This window comes from Antechinus flavipes, chromosome 4, assembly GCF_016432865.1.
Source record: "Antechinus flavipes isolate AdamAnt ecotype Samford, QLD, Australia chromosome 4, AdamAnt_v2, whole genome shotgun sequence".
NCBI lineage: Eukaryota > Metazoa > Chordata > Mammalia > Dasyuromorphia > Dasyuridae > Antechinus > Antechinus flavipes.
Genome location: NC_067401.1, coordinates 128446832 through 128466533, shown reverse-complemented (window position 1 = coordinate 128466533; position 19702 = coordinate 128446832). Strand labels below are relative to the sequence as shown.

The window sequence follows — 19702 nt, the reverse complement described above, 5'->3', positions numbered from 1 at the left end:
GCATTTTTTTTTTTTTAATGCAAAGTTATTTCATATTGACTCCATCTGAGACTTAAGGCTTGTTGGGAGTTAAAGATCAGTTAAAATTAAATAAATTAAAATTAAATAAATAAATCAGTTAAAATTAAATAAAAGTTAAAATTAATGAATAATTATAGTCATCTTATTGTTCAGTCTTTTCAACTCATCATGATCGTATTTGAAGTTTTCTTGGTAAAGATACTGGAATGGTTTGCCATTTCCTTTTCTAGTTCATTTTCTAGCTGAGGAAGCCTAAGCGGATAGGGGTAAGTGACTGTGACCTGCCCAAGGTCTTATAACTAGTAAATGCCTGAGGCCAGATTGAATCTCGGTTTTCCTAATTCCAGACCTGATGCTTTTTCTATCTAGTGATCTTAGTCTTTCCCAAAAAATGTTATCCAGACCCAGTAATTTATTTAGCATTAAAAATTCCAAACCATTTTGAATAATTTAAAATGTTAAGGATTTAGGAATTCACATTCCAATAAAGAAAAGAAGAGATAATAAATAACTGGCTAAATAATACAGTACATTTTTTTTATGGACCAGGTTTCACAAAGAGTTGCACACAATTGATTGAACGACAAATTTTTTTTTTTTTTACTTAACTACTGCTTTTCCCTGAAAATTGCTAAATGTTGTATGAGGAAATAAATGATTTTAGGTCATCTCCAAGATAGAAAGGTTCCCTACTTTGTTTCCTTCTCTGCCTATCTTTGTTTCATTGGTCACCTTCTTTAATGTGGGGAAGAGTTACCTTGTATAAACTCATCTTGTAAGATTTAGAAAGTATGTAGGGACTTTCTCCTTATCTTGTGTCTTTGATTACTCTCCAAACTTTCCTGCTCTGTGACCTGGAAGCTGTATTTAAAGAACATGCCTGTTTTGCTCTAGTTCTCCTTTTAAAGTTGTTTTATTTTTTCAGGTTATACATGTACATTAACTTTTAAAATATACACATTTCTTTATGAATCATGTTGGGAGAGAAAAATCCAAACAAAAAGGAAAAACAAGAGAGAAAAAAACAAAAAACAAAAAAAACAAAAAAAAACAAAATAAAGAAAAGAACATAGCTTGTTTAATAACCATAGTTCTCTTTTTGGATGCAGATGGCATTTTCTATGCAAAGATTATTGAGATTATCTTGGTTCACTAAAGCATTGAGAAGAACCAAGTCTTTCATAAGATGATCCTCCCATAATTATTCTGTTTTTATATTCAATGAATTCTTGGTTTTGCTTGTTTCACTCAGAATTAATTTGTGTAAATCTTTCCAGGCCTTTCTAAAATCATTTTGTTCTTTTTTTTTTTTTTTTTTTTTAAAGAGCTTTTTATTTACAAAACATATGCATGGGTAATTTTTTAACATTGACCCTTGCAAAACCTTTTGTTCCAAATTTTCCCCTCCTTCCTCCCTCTCCCTCCCCTAGGTGACAGGTAGTCCAATGCATGTTAAATATTTTAAAATATATGTTAAATCCAATATATGTATACATAGTTATAGTTATCTTTTTGCTTTAGTTTTAAGGAGACTTGGGAGCAGATGGTTTAGATATTAAATAAGTTATAAGTACAAAAATTTCATGTTTCTGATTTATCTTGATATGAGTTTAAAGTATTAAATGGTTTCTTCTACTTATGTTTTTCTGTTGTGGACTTGGGGTAGGTTCTTATTGTTCTTTTTTATTATTTTAGTTTACTTTTAAGAAAATTAGTAGATAAAAAGTCCTGGATTTGGAATCAAAAGAATCATGAGTTCAAATACTACCTATGATATTTATTTATTTATTTATTTTTAAATTAAATTAAATTAAATTTTTATTTAATTTAATTTAATTTTATTTAATAATAACTTTATATTGACAGAATCCATGCCAGGGTAATTTTTTTACAACATTATCTTTTGCACTCGTTTCTGTTCTGATTTTTCCCCTCCTTCCTTTCACCCCCTTCCCTAAATGGCAAGCAGTCCTATATATGTTAGATATGTTGCACTATATCCTAGATACAATATATGTTTGCAGAACTGAACAGTTCTCTTGTTGCACAGGGAGAATTGGATTCAGAAGGTAAAAATAACCCAGGAAGAAAAACAAAGATGCAGATAGTTCACATTCGTTTCCCAGTGTTCTTTCTTTGGGTGTAGCTGCTTCTGTCCATCATTTATCAATTGAAACTAGTTAGGTCTCTTTGTCAAAGAAGTCCACTTCCATCAGAATACATCCTCATACAATATCGTTGTCGAAGTGTATAATGATCTCCTGATTCTGCTCATTTCACTTAGCATCAGTTCATATAAGTCTCGCCAGTCCTCTCTGTATTCATCCTGCTGGTCATTTCTTACAGAACAATAATATTCCATAACATTCATCTACCACAATTTACCCAGCCATTCTCCAATTGATGGGCATCCATTCAATTTCCAGTTTCTAGCCACTACAAACAGGGCTGCCACAAACATTTTGGCACATACAGGTCCCTTTCCCTTCTTTAGTATTTCTTTGGGATATAAGCCCAATAGAAACACTGCTGGATCAAAGGGTATGCACAGTTTGATAACTTTTTGGGCATAATTCCAGATTGCTCTGCAGAATCTACCTATGATACTTATAAGACAAATCACTTAATTTCTTCTGAGCTTCACATAATACTCTACAACCTATGTTTTGGGTCATATAGATCAATTGAATTCTGTTCCTGAAGTAAATTCTTACATAATAAAGAAATTCTGCAATTTTTTGTATATTTCCATATAACTTAATTTTACAAATAACTTAGTAACTAGCCTCTTTCTTTTCCTTTGGTTCCTTGAAGAAGCGGTATTCTATCCCTCCTGGTCTTTAGTCTCACTCTTAGCCTTCACATTAAAATGAACTCATTAGTTTCTCCAAGTTCAGAAGAAACTAACGAGTTCATTTTAATGTGAAGGCTAATAAGAATCCATGGAATTTTTTGCATTAGTCTTCATTTTAAAGTATTCTTCAATTTAGGGTAATTTATTCCTCTTTTTAAATTAAAAAAAAAAAAAAGAAACTCTTATCCAACATATATTTTATGGAAACATTCTTTAGAAAGGAAAGTAAGAACTAAAATTTTTTCTTAGGTTTGTGGTATAGTATCCTAATCAGAGAAGTGAACTTTAGGACATTTGTTCACTTTTGGCCTGAGATGGGAAGCAGGATTTCATGAGGTTTAGCCATAGCAGCACAGTTAATGTTTGGGAGAAAATAAGGATACTCATCAAACTTTTAGGGAATTATTAAATTTATTATTTAAAGCCCCGATTTATTGTTTAAAAACTCTAATAAATCTATCATGAAATATAGCTACTTTGTTATCACTGACCTAAGTTTAGTATGTGGTTAGAGCTTTCTTTTTTAACTGTCACAGAGTATCCTATGTTATGCTTACTGTATGTACACCTGGTAACTTCAAGAACTGATAGGTTTATTTGCCTGTAGATGGTAAAATTATAATGTTACCTCTCTTTTGTTTTTTCATTCAGTGGATGGTGAAGTTTACATTTGGGATGTGAATTCCAGGAAATGCCTGAACAAATTTACTGATGAAGGATGTTTGCGTGGATTAAGCATTGCTGTGTCTAGGAATGGACAATATGTTGCTTGTGGGTGAGTAACCTCTTACTGTTTAATATTAATGACAGTCCTGGATATCTTAATACAGAATGATAAAATTAATTTTCATAGAATTGATTCAAAATTCTATATTGATGGCCTAAATTCAGATATACTTTTTGCTTGCTGCCATAACATATGATTTAATTTAAGTGTTTTTGTTGCAGCTGTTGAACCAGTAAAATACAGAGTGATCTTCTAATTGCATTTTGTTTTATAACTGAAATGTAGCAGTTTTGCCTTATCCTAACATTTTGGGAACTATTTTTATTCTCCTGCTGCTAAAGGGGGAATTTCCTAGAAAGGTATCCAGGAATGGGTCATTAGCCTTGTGCTGTTTTAACATTTTTAATGCTTTCTTGGATATAGGTGCCTGGATTTGCTCCTTCCCTTTACCCCCAATCTAATTTGAAAACAGTTTTTCACAACCTATCTCTTCATGAAGATAATATTTTAGTGCATGAATTTTTACATGAAGACATGAAATTGTTAGAAAATACTCTAAAGGCTAAAATGTTACAGCTTTAGCTGATGTAAAAATGTTGACAATAAAAAGATAAAAAATATGACTTAGAGGTGTCAGGGGAAACCTTTATTTAATAGACGACCAGTTTCTTAACTACATATGTTACACTTTCAAAGCTCTCCAAATTGAACCAAACATTTGCCACCCAGTATTACCTTTGTGGCTAGCAAAAAAATCACTTGCTACTCTATAAGGATTACTTGTCTAAATGAGGCTGAACAGGAGAGAATTATTCCTAATGCTCTTAAAAGTCTTTTGGGATCTTCCAGTTGCAGAAAAAAGATAAGAATTGCCTATTTGAAGCTTAATATAAATGCTTTTGATTTAATTAACACTTGATTTTGTTATTTAATATGCAAGTGTACTTTTTTCTTATAATTAATGAAAGTGTTAAAATATGAAATAATCTATTTTCTGAACATCTTGATCATCAATAACATATGTTTGAGATCTTATCTTTGGGTAATGTAGTTGAGCTCTGTAGAAATAACTAGTTTAATAGTGCTTATCTTAAGACTATAAACATATTCATATAAATAACTCCTAGTTTCTCCTAGTTTTCATAATTGACAGTCAGTATTCATTTATACCTAGTTCATATAGATTGTGAAAATTCTTATTGTATCCTGGTGATTTGAGCTTGATATTTGCTTTCTTTTTTCTTTCACAGTTCCAGTTCTGGTGTGGTAAATATCTATAATCAAGATACTTGTCTTCGAGAAAGTAACCCGAAGCCAATAAAAGCCATAATGAATTTGGTTACTGGAGCTACTTCTATGGCCTTCAATCCTACCACAGAAATTCTAGCTATAGCGTCTAATGAAACAAATGAAGCTGCTAGATTGGTAACTTTTTAAACTTTTCTTTTTAATGTTGATAATAGCTCTTAATCCAAGTTGGGGATTTGAAAAAGAGATTGGAAAAGAAAATACTGGTTTAAAAAAGGAAAATGAAGCTATATTCATCTCTCTCTCTTTTTTTTAACAATCTTTTTTTTTTTTTTTTTTAAATTATAGCTTTTTATATACAAAACAAATGCATGGGTAATTTTTCAACATTGACCCTTGCAAAAACTTCTGTTTCAACTTTTCCCCTTCTTCTCTTACCTTCTCCCTTAGATTGCAGGTAGTCCCATACATGTTAAATATGTTAAAATATATGTTAAATACAATATATGTATACATATTTGTACAGTTATCTTGTTGCATAAGAAAGATCGGATTTAGAAAGAAGCTAAAAATAACCTGAGAAGAAAAAACAAAACTGCAAGCAAACAATAACAGAAAGAGTGGAAATGTTATGTTGTGGTCCATACTCATTTCCCAGTGTTCTTTCTCTAGGTGTAGCTGGTTCTGTTCAGTACAGATCAATTGGAACTGATTTATCTCATTCTTGAAGAGAGCCATGTCCATCAGAATTGATCATCATATAGTATTGTTGTTGAAGTGTACAGTGATCTCCTGATTCTGCTAATTTCACTTAGCATCAGTTCATGTATGTCTCTCTAAGCCTCTGTGTATTCATCCTGCTGGTCATTTCTTATAGAACAATAATATTCTATAACATTCATATATCACAATTTAGCCATGCTCCAATTGATGGGAATCCATTCAATTTCCAGTTTCTAGCCACTACAAAGAGGGCTGCCACAAACATTTTTGCACATAAGAGTCCCTTTCTCTTCTTTAATATCTCCTTGGGATATAAGCCCAATAATAACATGCTATATCCATTTCTTGACACATACAGTGTGTGAAACTCTACCCTCTGTACCTAGCCATAGGCCTGGCACTTAAAACATTCTTAATAAAATGTTTAAGTTACTAGGCTGGAGACTTTTCCAGCTGGATTTAATCTTACTAATGAGCTATGTTAGATGTCAGTTATACTTTTGGCAAAGCTACATCTCTGCCATTAATTTAGGTAAATATTTAAATGGTAGTCAGTAGATGGGGAAGGTTAAAACTCCATTCTGCTTTTAAAGAAAATCTATTTCACAAATTTTTGTTTCATTATTTTAATGGTAGCAGATTTTTTTTAGGAAACTTTGGGGTCCAAAGTTTTTAGGAAACTTTTGAATATTTTATGAAAGATATATAGTAGTTCTTCCTAGTTTTCTTTATTGTTCATGAAAGCGTACTGTTTTCTAATTGTGGGAAAATGGTATGTCATTTATTTATTTATTTTAGTTTTTAATAGCTTTTTATTTACAAGTTATATGCATGGATAATTTTGTAGCATTGACAATTTCCAAACCTTTTGTTCTAATTTTTCCCCTTTCCCCTCACCCCTTCCCTAGATGGCAGGTTGACCAATACATGTTAAATATGTTAAAGTATAAATTAAATACAAAGTAAGTATACATGTCCAAGCCGTTATTTTGCTGTACAAAAAGAATCAGACTCTGAAATATTGTAGGAATATCAAAGGAAATCAAAAATGCAGGTGGGCAAAAGTATAAGGATTGGGAATTCAATGTAATGGTTCTTAGTCATCTCCCAGAGTTCTTTTGCTGGGTGTAGCTAGTTCAGTTCATTATTGCTCCATTGGAACTGATTTGGTTTATCTCATTGCTGAAGATGGCCAGGTCCATCAGAATTGATCATCATATAGTATTGTTGTTGAAGTATATAATGATCTCCTGGTCCTGCTCATTTCACTCAGCATCAGTTCGTGTAAGTCTCTCCAGGCATTTCTGAAATCATCCTGTTGGTCATTTCTTACCTAACAATAATATTTCATAGTATTCATATACCACAATTTATTCAGCCATTCTCCAATTGATGGGCATCTACTCAGTTTCCAGTTTCTGGCCACTACAAAGAGGGATGCCTATGTCATTTATTTTTTAAAAAGCTATTTGGAAAATAGTTATTTTTTAAAAAGTTAATTTCTAATAAAAAGAAACTCAAGAATGGCAGTGTCCTGATGTATCAGTGAAAGAGCATTAAGTCAGTTGTTGGGCCTCATATCATTTTAAAGTGGCAAACTCTTCTGTTATTTTACAATAAAGTAATGTATCTAAATCTAAGACATATCAATAGCAGATCCAGAAGTGTAATTATTGGGGCCAAGAATTCTAGCTTTTTAACTTCCCAGTCTTAGAAGATTAGTCCTTTCAGTGACCTGATTCTCACAGACTTCACGGGGCTTCAGAGCCTGAACACTGATAATTTGTACTATATTTAATGTTCTAACAAGGCATAGGCTATATTATCCCCTGGCAAAAATTGGCTCAAACTTCCTTTGGGTTTGTACTTCAGCTTTTAACTTGGGGGAAGCCCCCAATTCTTAGTCCAATTTTGTTCCTTAAAATACGGTAATTGGAAAGTTATATAAATACGAATTCGGGTTGATCTTTGTACTTAAAATGAAAGTGAAAGGAGTGAATACAAACTTAAATTTTTCAAAAGGTCATTCAGGTGTCAGGTGAAGGAGTTAAACTGTTATGTATAATTGATGTTTGCCTTAATGGGTAGGGGAGAAACTAGATGGAGGAAGATAATTAAAATGAAAAGGAATTTTAAAAAATGTTAAAATAAAGTATATTTTTAAAAAAAGTAAATGTGCATAATCTGTTTGATTGTTAGATGGTGAATCTAATGGAAGCAAAGCACATTGACAATTTTATCATTTGACCCCCATGGCAGATTGTTAATCCTGGTCTAGTTTTTTCCTTTTAACCATTACATATATATTTCACTATTTACCTTTACTGTTCTTAGCTGGCATCTGCTGTGAGAAAATCCAGCTAATTTTGCTTTTAACAGAAAAACATAATTAGATAAGTAAATCTATACAGATCATATTTTCATTCTGTGTCTTCATTAGCACTCATTAACTTATATTTTTATAAATTGTTTTTGACATTCAAACTAGTTGCTCTTGAAATCTAGAAAGAAAATAGAGCAAAAGTCAAATTTGAGGCATTACCAACTTCTTTATGGATCCAATCCCCATGAGTAGGAATGTACTTAGTATTAACAATGTGCCATGTAAGAAAAATTCAGTGAACATGTCTGATATTTTAATGTAAACATTTCTTATAAATTCCTTACATTTTCTGATAGTCAGTAGCTGTCATAATATGTCTAACAAATATCTGGTAGGAGAATTTAAGTAAACTAAACAGTGTACTGCTTTAAAAGAGTGCATTTTAACTAGCACTAACATGTGAAAATAACCTTGTGATGGTATGCAGTCTTATCTATACATATGTAAACTATATTAAGTGAAAGCCAACAATTTGTCAAGGGAAATCACTGAATAAAATTTGTGTATATATTCATACTCATTTATCTCTGAGCTAAATCCTTCAAGTGTGTGTTTCTTTGATTTGTATTGTAGAAGAAGAGGGAAAGAGAAAGATCATAAAGAAGAGGGCATGGCAGAAAATAAGATTTGGCTGCTGGGGAAAACAGTATTGCCCCATCTTCAGATATTCTATGATCCTCCTGTGATAATAGGGGAAAACAGATACTTGAATATATCGGGTTTTCCTGATTTATCCAAATCTGGACATCAAAAAGGATGTTTCACATATTTGCAAATCAGTTAGCTGTATGTGAGAAAAATACTCAGTTTATTTTAAAAGACTCCAAATGAATTTTGTTGGTATATCTGTCATGTACAGAAATTATCTCCATAACATTAGGTCTTTATTTGCAATTGGCATTCTTGTAGCAAACTGACCTATGAGGGAATCTCTTATCATCATTGTTATTACATTATCAGAGAGTTTGGCTCAGTAAATTCTTGTTGGATTTGAATTGAGTTTCATGATAGACAGTATTCTTGACACTCTTCTATGTTCTTTGGATTCTGATATTATGGGTTAAGAGCTGTAAGAGTATTTAAATTTTTATCAAAATTTAAAGTTGGCTTAGCTGTGTTAAATTATAAATCCAAATAATACCCAAATCTATTTTTAATGTAGGAACATTTTCTACCTTTGCAGTACTATATGTAATGTAAGGTTTAATTACAATTAACTTTTTAGTCACTATAGATTTAAAATAAAAATAAAAAGGTTTTTCAATTCTTGCTGTTAAGATAATTTTATTATCTCCTGCAGGTTCATCTACCTTCCTGTACAGTATTTTTAAACTTTCCTATGAATAGAATTAAGCAGATTTCCCTTGCTCAAACGTTGGATTTCTCTCCTAGAAGTGGATATTTTGCACTGGGAAACAACAAGGGCAAAGCCTTATTGTATAGGTAGGTGTTACTTAAAAGATGTTAAAAGATTCATTCTGCGAGCTACATTTGAAAGCAGGAGGCGAAGTATATATACCATTTAGCAATTTGGTCTTTGATAGATTTTATTATCTTCAGATTGTCATTTGATTTTAGCTATGTTCTATCCTATGCTTTTTATCATCAGGGAAGTTTAATCAGTGTCAGTCATTTATAAAAGATCATCAAAATACAAAAAAAATGGAAGCTGTGGTTTGAATGCTTGTGAAGTGCTTCCCAAGAAACCCATGAAGACAGGGAGCATGGACGAAAAAACTTTTATGATAGGGCCCTTGCAATGTATTAGCACACACACATATATATGCAATTCAGAAAAATTCAGAACTGATGATCAATGCCATGATTAATCATGAGTTCAAAACAGTAGAAATGGACACATATTTCTGAACATATTTAATGTATGAGTTGGTTTTGCTGGGTTATTTTATTTTATTTTATTTTTTTTTAAATTTTAATTTAATGATTACTTTATATTGACAACATTATCCCTTGCACTCGTTTCTTTTCCGATTTTTTTTTCCCCTCCCTCCCTCCACCCCCTCCCCTAGATGGCAAGCAGTCCTTTATATGTTGGATATGTTGCAGTATATCCTAGATACAATATATGTTTGCAGAACCGAACAGTTCTCTTGTTGCATAGGGAGAATTGGATTCAGAAGGTATAAATAACCCGGGAAGAAAAACAAAAATGCAGATAGTTCACATTCGTTTCCCAGTGTTCTTTCTTTGGGTGTAGGTGCTTTTGTCCGTCATTTATCAATTGAAACTCAGTTAGGTCTCTTTGTCAAAGAAATCCACTTCCATCAAAATATGTCCTCATACAATATCGTTGTCGAAGTGTATAATGAGCTCGTGGTTCTGCTCATTTCACTTAGCATCAGTTCATGTAAGTCTCGCCAGTCCTCTCTGTATTCATCCTGCTGGTCATTTCTTACAGAACAATAATATTCCATAACATTCATATACCACAATTTACCCAGCCATTCTCCAATTGATGGGCATCCATTCATTTTCCAGTTTCTAGCCACTACAAACAGGGCTGCCACAAACATTTTGGCACATACAGGTCCCTTTCCCTTCTTTAGTATTTCTTTGGGATATAAGCCCAATAGAAACACTGCTGGATCAAAGGGTATGCACAATTTGATAATTTTTTGGGCATAATTCCAGATTGCTCTCCAGAATGGTTGGATTCGTTCACAACTCCACCAACAATGCATTAGTGTCCCAGTTTTCCCGCATCCCCTCCAACATTCATCATTATTTTTTCCTGTCATCTTAGCCAATCTGACAGGTGTGTAGTGGTATCTCAGAGTTGTCTTACTTTGCATTTCTCTGATCAATAATGATTTGGAACACTCTTTCATATGAGTGGTAGTAGTTTCAATTTCATCCTCTGAAAATTGTCTGTTCATATCCTTTGACCATTTATCAATTGGAGAATGGCTTGATTTCTTATAAATTTGAGTCAGTTCTCTATATATTTTAGAAATGAGGCCTTTATCAGAACCTTTAACTGTGAAGATGTTTTCCCAGTTTGTTGCTTCCCTTCTAATCTTGTTTGCATTAGTTTTGTTTGTACAAAGGCTTTTTAATTTGATGTAATCAAAATTTTCTATTTTGTGATCAGTAATGGTCTCTAGTTCATCTTTGGTCACAAATTTCTTTCTCCTCCACAAGTCTGAGAGATAAACTATTCTATGTTCCTCTAATTTATTTATAATCTCGTTCTTTATACCTAGGTCATGGACCCATTTTGATCTTATCTTGGTATATGGTGTTAAGTGTGGGTCCATGCCTAATTTCTGCCATACTAATTTCCACTTGTCCCAGCAGTTTTTAATCAAATAATGAATTCTTTTCCCAGAAGTTAGGGGCTTTGGGTTTGTCAAACACTAAATTGCTATAGTTGACTATTCTGTCTTGTGAACCTAACCTTTTCCACTGATCCACTAATCTATTTCTTAGCCAATACCAAATGGTTTTGGTGACTGCTGCTTTATAATATAATTTTAGATCAGGTACAGCTAGGCCACCTTCATTTGATTTTTTTTTCATTAATTCCCTTGAGATTCTCGACTTTTTATTGTTCCATATGAATTTTGTTGTTATTTTTTCTAGTTCATTAAAATATTTTCTTGGAAGTCTGATTGGTATAGCACTAAATAAATAGATTAGTTTAGGGAGTATTGTCATCTTTATTATGTTCGCTCGGCTGATCCAAGAGCACTTAATATTTTTCCAATTATTTAAGTCTGACTTTATTTGTGTGGAGACTTTTTTATAATTTTGCTCATATAATTCCTGACTTTCCTTTGGTAGATAGATTCCCAAATATTTTATGGTATCAACAGTTATTCTGAATGGAATTTCTCTTTGTATCTCTTGCTGTTGAGTTTTGTTGGAGATGTATAAAAATGCTGAGGATTTATGGGGATTTATTTTGTAGCCAGCTACTTTGCTAAAATTATGAATTATTTCTAATAGCTTTTTAGTAGAATCTCTGGGGTTCTCTAGATATACCATCATATCATCTGCAAAGAGTGATAGTTTGGTTTCTTCATTGCCTACTCTAATTCCTTTAATATCTTTCTCGACTCTTATTGCCCAGGCTAGTGTTTCTAATACGATATTAAATAATAATGGTGATAGAGGGCAACCTTGCTTCACTCCAGATCTTACTGGGAAAGGTTCCAGTTTTTCCCCATTGCATGTGATTCTTACTGATGGTTTTAAATATGTGCTCCTGACTATTTTAAGAAAAAGTCCATTTATTCCTATGCTCTCAAGTGTTTTTATTAGGAATGGATATTGGATTTTATCAAATGCTTTTTCTGCATCTATTGAGATGATCATATGGTTTTTGTTTGTTTGGTTATTGATATAGTCAATTATGCTAATAGTTTTCCTAATATTGAACCAGCCCTGCATTCCTGGTATAAATCCTACTTGGTCATAGTGTATTATCCTGGGGATGATTTTCTGTAATCTTTTTGCTAATATTTTCTTTAAGATTTTAGCATCAATATTCATTAGGGAGATTGGTGTATAATTTTCTTTCTCTGTTTTCAGCCTACCTGGTTTAGGTATCAGTACCATGTCTGTGTCATAAAAGGAGTTTGGTAGAACTCCTTCAATCCCTATTTTTTCAAATAGTTTATTTAGCATTGGAGTTAATTGTTCTTTAAATGTTTGGTAGAATTCACATGAAAATCCATCTGGTCCTGGGGATTTTTTCTTAGGGAGTTGATTGATAGTTTGTTCTATTTCTTTTTCTGAGATGGGACTGTTTAGGATATTTACTTCTTCCTCTGTTAGTTTGGGCAAGCTATATTTTTGGAGGTATTTTTCTATTTCATTTAAGTTGTCGAATTTATTGGCATAAAGTTGAGCAAAGTAACTCCTAATTATTGCTCTAATTCCCTCTTCGTTACTGGTGAGTTCTCCCTTTTCATTTTTAAGACTAACAATTTGATTTTCCTCTTTCCTTTTTTTAATCAGATTTACTAAGGGTTTGTCTATTTTGTTGGTTGCTGGGTTATTTTAGCTCAGTGGTAGAGAGCAGTGGTAATGGGAGGGACTGATTAACTAAAAAAAGAATACTTGTTACTTGAAAAAATATCTTATTTAGAAAACAGAATGCCATATCATCATTGAAGGTTCTGTTTGGATTTATTGCCATCTGAGCATTTTCTCTTTTTCCTGTACTTTGACTCTTTTAAGATGAAGTTAAAACTAGTTTATTTTTAAGCATTTTGTTTTTTCCATAGTTTTATGTATGTAATAAAATTTCTCTACAACCTTTCTTTGTGAAAACTGAAATAGCCATTGATTGAAATGTAGGCTACAAAATATACTATGTTAAAGATCTCTTCATCAGGTGTTTTAATTCCCACATCATTATATATGTGTGTGTGTGTGTATTGCATATATTATATATAATATTATACATATATTATACATATAATTATTATAATGTAAACCTTTTTTCCATTTTCATGTTCTAACTTGCTCCCCACCTGTGGGAATAGGTTCCAAGTGGTTTAAGTCTCCAGATAGTATATGCTGACATTTTTCCTTAGAAGTTCTGTGGTGGAACTTTTAGGAACTCCTAAAAGTTCTTAAAGTGCCATGGAAACTTTCCAATTGACACATGAATTGTAATACTTTATGAAATGACTCAATAGCTCTCTTATCTTTTTCAGGTTACATCATTATTCGGATTTCTGAGGTGGGAGATGGGTTTTTGCAGGTAAGAAACCTTTTTGGGCCTGAAGTTATATTCATTACCATTGATAGACAAAGGGATTTAAATTCTTTGTTGTTTGGGTGTGTGGGTGGAGTGCATTTCATCATTTTGGGAAGAGTTACTTATATTGTAGATATGAGAAGTAGGTAAGGAAAGGGGGAGGAGGGTTACTTTGCATGAGGTAACATTGGAACCATCCATTGGAAGTCACCAGCAGTAGACTTGGGCTCTGACTTGGGGCATTCATTAGCATTACTCTCTCTGAACCACCTGTTTCCCCTTCATAAAATGAGGTATTGGTGTTTGCACTCTATCTCAAAGGCTTATGAGAAAAGCTCATCATAAATTCTACATAAGCTGTTGCCATCGGAAGAAATCCTCCTCTGATCGGATTACTTACAGTATTGCCTTTAGTTATTGGCATAGTATTTTAAGAGGATGGTAATATAATAAAAATAAGAATAGCTTACACTGATACAGCAATTAAGCAACACTGTGCTAAGAACTCTCTGGTCCTTCTCATTTGTTCCTTGCAGCTACCCCAGGAGATAAGTGCTGCTCCTCTCCCATTTTTACACTTGAGGAACCTGAGGGAAAGGGTCTTGGCCAGGATCACACAGCCACTTAATGAGTGTCTGAGGCTGAGTTTAAGTTCCAGGCTTGCGGACTCTAGGCCAGGCATTCTGGGTAGCAAGGGTGGCAGCAAGAAGGCCCCAGAAGGCCAGGTCTCCTCTTCAGATTTTTGAGGAGGGGAGTACACCTGTGTAACTCGACAGGTGGGTAGGTGAGTAGCCTCTCTGGGAGCCAAAGTAACAAAGTGTCAGGTTCCCATTTTACCAGGAGTCCTTGAGCACAAGCTGGACAAGGAGAGGCAGTAGGGAATAGGGAATGAGCCTTTGGGCAAATCATAGGGTTTCCCTAGTGGAAAAGGAGATGACTGTGAGCTCTTCTGATCCTGTGACATAAGCATGTAACCAACATACCTGCATGCCTCCTGAACTCGCCAGGCTCGATATCTGCGCTTCTAGGATTCAGCAGGTTGTTAGCCTGGGAAGGAAGAGTCCTGGATCAAGGATACAGGACATGGGCTCAATCCTGGCTTTGATACTTCTGACCTGTGGGACTTGCACAGGTCCTTCCATTCTCTTAGCTCTCTTTTTCCTTATTTATCAGTTTAAAATTTAAATTTAAACTGAGTCTTGAGTTTGGTAAAAGTAGTTATATTAGGAATCTGTAGGCATTTCAGTGGATAATCTTTAAGGTCCTTTCTAATTTGATTATATAAATGATAGCATGTATCACTGACAGGTGGCCAGTGCTGTAGAGTAGACATTTAGCATGTTGCTGTGGCATCTTGTTTTTTGGTTAGATGAAATCAAAATGTCATTATGAACAATAGATCAGTTACACAATTAACAATAATTGCTACTGGTGTTTAGAGCCTGGGATTTAGGAGATTAATATAAATAGAGAGTAAAAATTTAGAAACAATGGCCTATTCAGGGAAGGGCAATATATTGGTCCCTAAAGCTGACACAAGTGACAAGAGAGGAAAGCTCATCATGTAATTCAATTTAGTACGTGTTTGTTAAACATTTAGTCTAGGTGTTAATAATAGTTACTTCTGTCAAGGAGCTTATAATCTACTAGTTTATAGTATTCACTAAGGTAGTGTATGACAGGTGGAGGAGGGGATAGATTCAGAGTAGTCTAGGAAAATGGGAAGAAAGAGAAAATAATTTCATCTGGAAGGACTGAGTGAAAAGGTTCTAGGGGGTGTCATCTGCCTCCTGAACTGAGCAGAAGAAAGAGAAAGATTTCAAAGAGACCTTGCATCCCATGCATTGGGGGTCTGCTCCCCCAGGACTCAAGCACGAGTGAGTTGCCAGGGAAGAAAGCATTGGAGTGACTCTACTATGACAGTTGATCACTATGGTGGTTTGGGATATCTTACTGCTGGGAGGGTTTGGAATAAAAAGGAAGGCTTAATCAGGTGGGTTTCATTAGGAAAATGTTTTCTGGAGAAGCATATGAATTGATGTCTGTGCTACACTCAGTGCTTATTTTGTTTGTTGATCACTAACATAAATTAATTCGATATCATCTCTTGTTTTTTTCCCTCAGATCCAGTTAAACTACAAAAGAAGTTCTTGTTCATATCTTTTTTTTTTACTGTGTTTTCTAAATATATGTTAATAAATGGAAAATAAATTAATAAAACAACTGTTCTTGTTTAAGTTAACAACAGTATTGTCTTAATCACAGTGACTTAGTCTGCAGATGATTTTCCTCCTAATTTTAATGAATGCATTTTATCTCTAAATGTGAGAAAATAGAAACACCTGCTATTTAGGAGTAACATAAGCAAAAGTCTAACCGTACAATTAACTCTGCCTATTATTTTCTTTCTTTTATGAATGATTGCCTTTCCTCAAGACCCCTATTCCAACTCCTTTTTTCTTAGTAGATTACTTAATCTTTTATTTAACTGAGGAGATTGAGGTCGTCCCTCATGAGCTCCCTCATCTTCCACACACAATTCCTCTAAGGCCTGTCCTTTTCCATTCTATCTTTTCTTTCAGTTCTATAGGATAAGGTAGCCCACTTCCATATGAAAACTAACCTTTCCACTTGTGGGCTCTATATCATCTTTCTTCTCATTTCCTTAGCAACCTTGTTCTATGTATCATTTTCTGTTCTGTTTTCATTTTCAATTTCTCCTCAGCTAGCCCTTTTTCTTATGCTTATAATCATATTCAGGTCTTTCTACATTAAAAATAAAAAAGCTCTCTGGACTCAGATACTTTCTCACATTGGCTTGCGGTGTCTCTCACCACAATATGCTATGAAACTACTCATTGACCTTTTAATTAGGGAATACAGTAGCCTTTTCTCAGTTCTCATCCTTTTTGCCTTTTTGGCCATTCAACCTCTACTGGCTTCTTTGCTTCTGTGATACTGTTCTTTTCTGGGACTGCCCTGGCAATCCTGTCTACTTCTCTAGTTTCAATAATTACCTCTATGACTCTAAGCTTAGTCTTATACTTAGTTTCTCCTTTGGCTCAAATCTAAAATTGCTTGTTAGGTTTCTCTATGGAGATGTGCCATAAATACCAACTCAGCATATTCACAAGTGAACTCATCATCCCGTCTTTCCTAATGAAATACCACCTTTCAACTTCCCTGTTTGGGTTGATGGCGCTTTAACGTGCAATAAAAGTAACATTTTTTGGCTTTCCTTTAAGCTTTCCTTATCCCTTCTTCCCTTTCTGCCTCTTTCACACAGATTTTATTATCAAGTCCTACTGATTCTACTTAGTATCATTTTCTGGTATTTCTGGTATCATTTATATTTCCTGCCACTCTCAGTAAGTTATTCCATTCATTACCTCTCACCTGGGCTTATGCAGTAGTGACCTCCTAGTGCTTTCACTAACTCTAGGTATTCTAGTCCACTTCATACATACTGACACCTTAATTTTTAGACAGGAATTTAACTACATCACTTCTCTACTCAAAAATGTCTTTTCTGCATTCCACTGGCTATTGGATAAAATATCAACTCGGTTTGGAAGACTGTTCTTCACAGTCCGCCCTGCACATTGATTTCCAACCTTATTTGACATTATTTCCTTTTTATACAGTCTGCTTTCCAGTTCAATTTGATGACTAGATATTTTCTTATCTTTCCCTGTCCTTTCTTCTGCACATTTACACAAGTTATCTCCCCATGCCTTGAATATACATTCCTTTTTTCCTTCTCCAAATGTTTATACAAATTATCTACTCATGCCATGAATGTATATTCCTTTTTTTCCTATGCTTGTTGAAATCCTTTCTTTTGATGAGCCAGCTCTTATTCCCATGAAATCTTTAATTTTCCTCCTCAGCAAGTGAAAATGATCTCTACTTTTCTTGAATTGTCCTCTTACACTCTGGTTTTTTCCTGTGCTCCTGTTGCATTATCTTGTGTTCTACTTATTAGTAGATTGTAAGATTGTAAGATTTTTGAGAGCAAGGACAAGGATTATGGTGTTTTTCATTTTTGTATCCAAAAAGTTGCTAGTATATTTTGAATGTTTAAACCAAAGTTATTTGTTAGAAGCAGCTAGATGGTATAGTGAACAAAATGCTGAACTTGGAGTCAGGAAAGCCTAAATTCAAATCCTGCCTTAAAAACTTACAGTAAAGGACCCTGGGCAAATCTTTAACTTCTCAGCCTCAGTTTTCTTACCTGAAAATGAGGATGATAGTAGCATCTACATCACAGAGTTGTCTCAGTTCAGATAACATATAAAGCATTTTGTAAACTATAAAACATAGAGATACTATCGTTATTAAATTATAATTATACTGAAATAATGCACTGTTTTTCAGTCATTTTTTGTGTTCCCTTACTACTTAATTAGATCATTTTTTGGCAGATTTCTGACCTATCCATGGCTTTTTTTGAAATGAGTGATAGGCTTGAAGTTAGAGAATTTAAATTCTGGATCATGCTTCATGGCCTTAGATAGTCATCATATCTCTCTTTGTCTCATTGTCTTCATCTATGTTAGGAAGAAGTTGGTCCAGGATGGTTTCTAAACTCTTAAATTTTATGAACAGTTCGTTCTTTGTGATCTATTTGTATCTTTTCCATAGATACAAGGATTTCCTAGCATAGTAGAAGCTTTAATTACAGAATCTTGAGTTGAAAAAGATTTCACTGGCCCCATAGTTTAACTTCCTGAAAAAGAATCCACTGTACAATAGTTCTGAAAAGTGGTCATCTACCTTTTTTTTTTTTTTTTTAAATTTTTAAGAAAATGTTTACTTTTTACTTTTTTACTTTTTATATTTTTATATTTTTTTATTTTTATATTTTTACTTATATCAAGCTTATGCACTTTGCCACCTGAGCCAGCCATGCAGAACTAGTTTTCTCCCTGTTGAACGTGGTAGTCTTTCAGATGTTGGAGAACAGTTATCACTCACATCTCATCTAATCTTAAAGGATAAATATCCCTGTTTGCCTTAACCTAGCCTCATACATTATTATTTCAAAGTTCTTAGCCAATTCACTTTGGATACTTTCCACCTGGTCACTTTTTTTTTTTTTTTATAGTCGAAGTTTTTTTTTTTTTTTAATAGTAATAGTTTTTTATTTTTCAAAATATGTGAAAAGATAATTTTCAACATATTCATCCTTTCAAAACCCTATTGCAATTTTTCTCTCCCTGCCTCTGCCTCCCTACTCCCCTACATAGAGGTTCAATATAGGTTAAACATTTGCATTTCTTCTAAACGTATTTTCACAATTATGCTGTACAAGAAAAATCAGATCAAAATGGGAAAAAATAAAAAAAAAACAACAATTAAAAAAAGGTGAAAATACTATGTTGGGATTCATATTCAGTTCCCATAGTCCTCTCTCTGGGTGCAGTTATCTCTTCCTCACAAGTCTATTAGAATTGGCCTAAATCACCTCATTGTTGAAAAGAGGGATGTCTATCACAGTTGATCATTATATATAATCTTGTTGCTGTGTACAATGTTCTCTTGGTTCTACTCACTTCAGTTAGCATCAATTCATGTAAGTCTCTCCACGCGTCTGAAATCATCCTCCTGATCGTTTCTTATTCCATAACATTCATATACCATAATTTATTCAGACATTCTCCAACTGATGGGGATCCATCAATTTCCAGTTTCTAGCCACTACAAAAAGGACTGCCATAAACATTTTTGCACATGTGGTCCCTTTCCCTCCTCTTAAGATCTGTTTGGGATATAAGCCCAGTAGAAACACTGTTGGGTCAAAGGGTATGCAGTTTGATAACATTTTGAGCATAGTTTCAAATTGCTCTCCAGAATGGCTGGATCAGTTCACAACTCCACCAACAATGTATGTGTTCTAGTTATCCCACATTCTCTCCAACCTTATTATCTTTTCCTATCATCTTAGCCAATCTGAGAGGTGTGAAGTGGTACCTCAGAATTGTCTTAATTTGCATTTTTCTGATAGCCATTTAG

At 33.6% G+C, this 19702-nt stretch overlaps 1 protein-coding gene across 1 annotated transcript in view; it reads left to right on the top strand.

Moving 5' to 3' along the window:
* Positions 1–15932, top strand: part of UTP18 (UTP18 small subunit processome component) — a 34869-nt gene extending 18937 nt beyond the window's left edge. The window contains exons 10-14 of the mRNA XM_051994282.1: positions 3527–3650; positions 4853–5027; positions 9257–9399; positions 13644–13690; positions 15812–15932. Of these exons, the coding sequence (XP_051850242.1) occupies positions 3527–3650; positions 4853–5027; positions 9257–9399; positions 13644–13668 (467 nt within the window). The 3' untranslated portion in view covers positions 13669–13690; positions 15812–15932. The remainder of the gene's footprint in view (positions 1–3526; positions 3651–4852; positions 5028–9256; positions 9400–13643; positions 13691–15811) is intronic.
* Positions 15933–19702: the final 3770 nt, after the last annotated feature.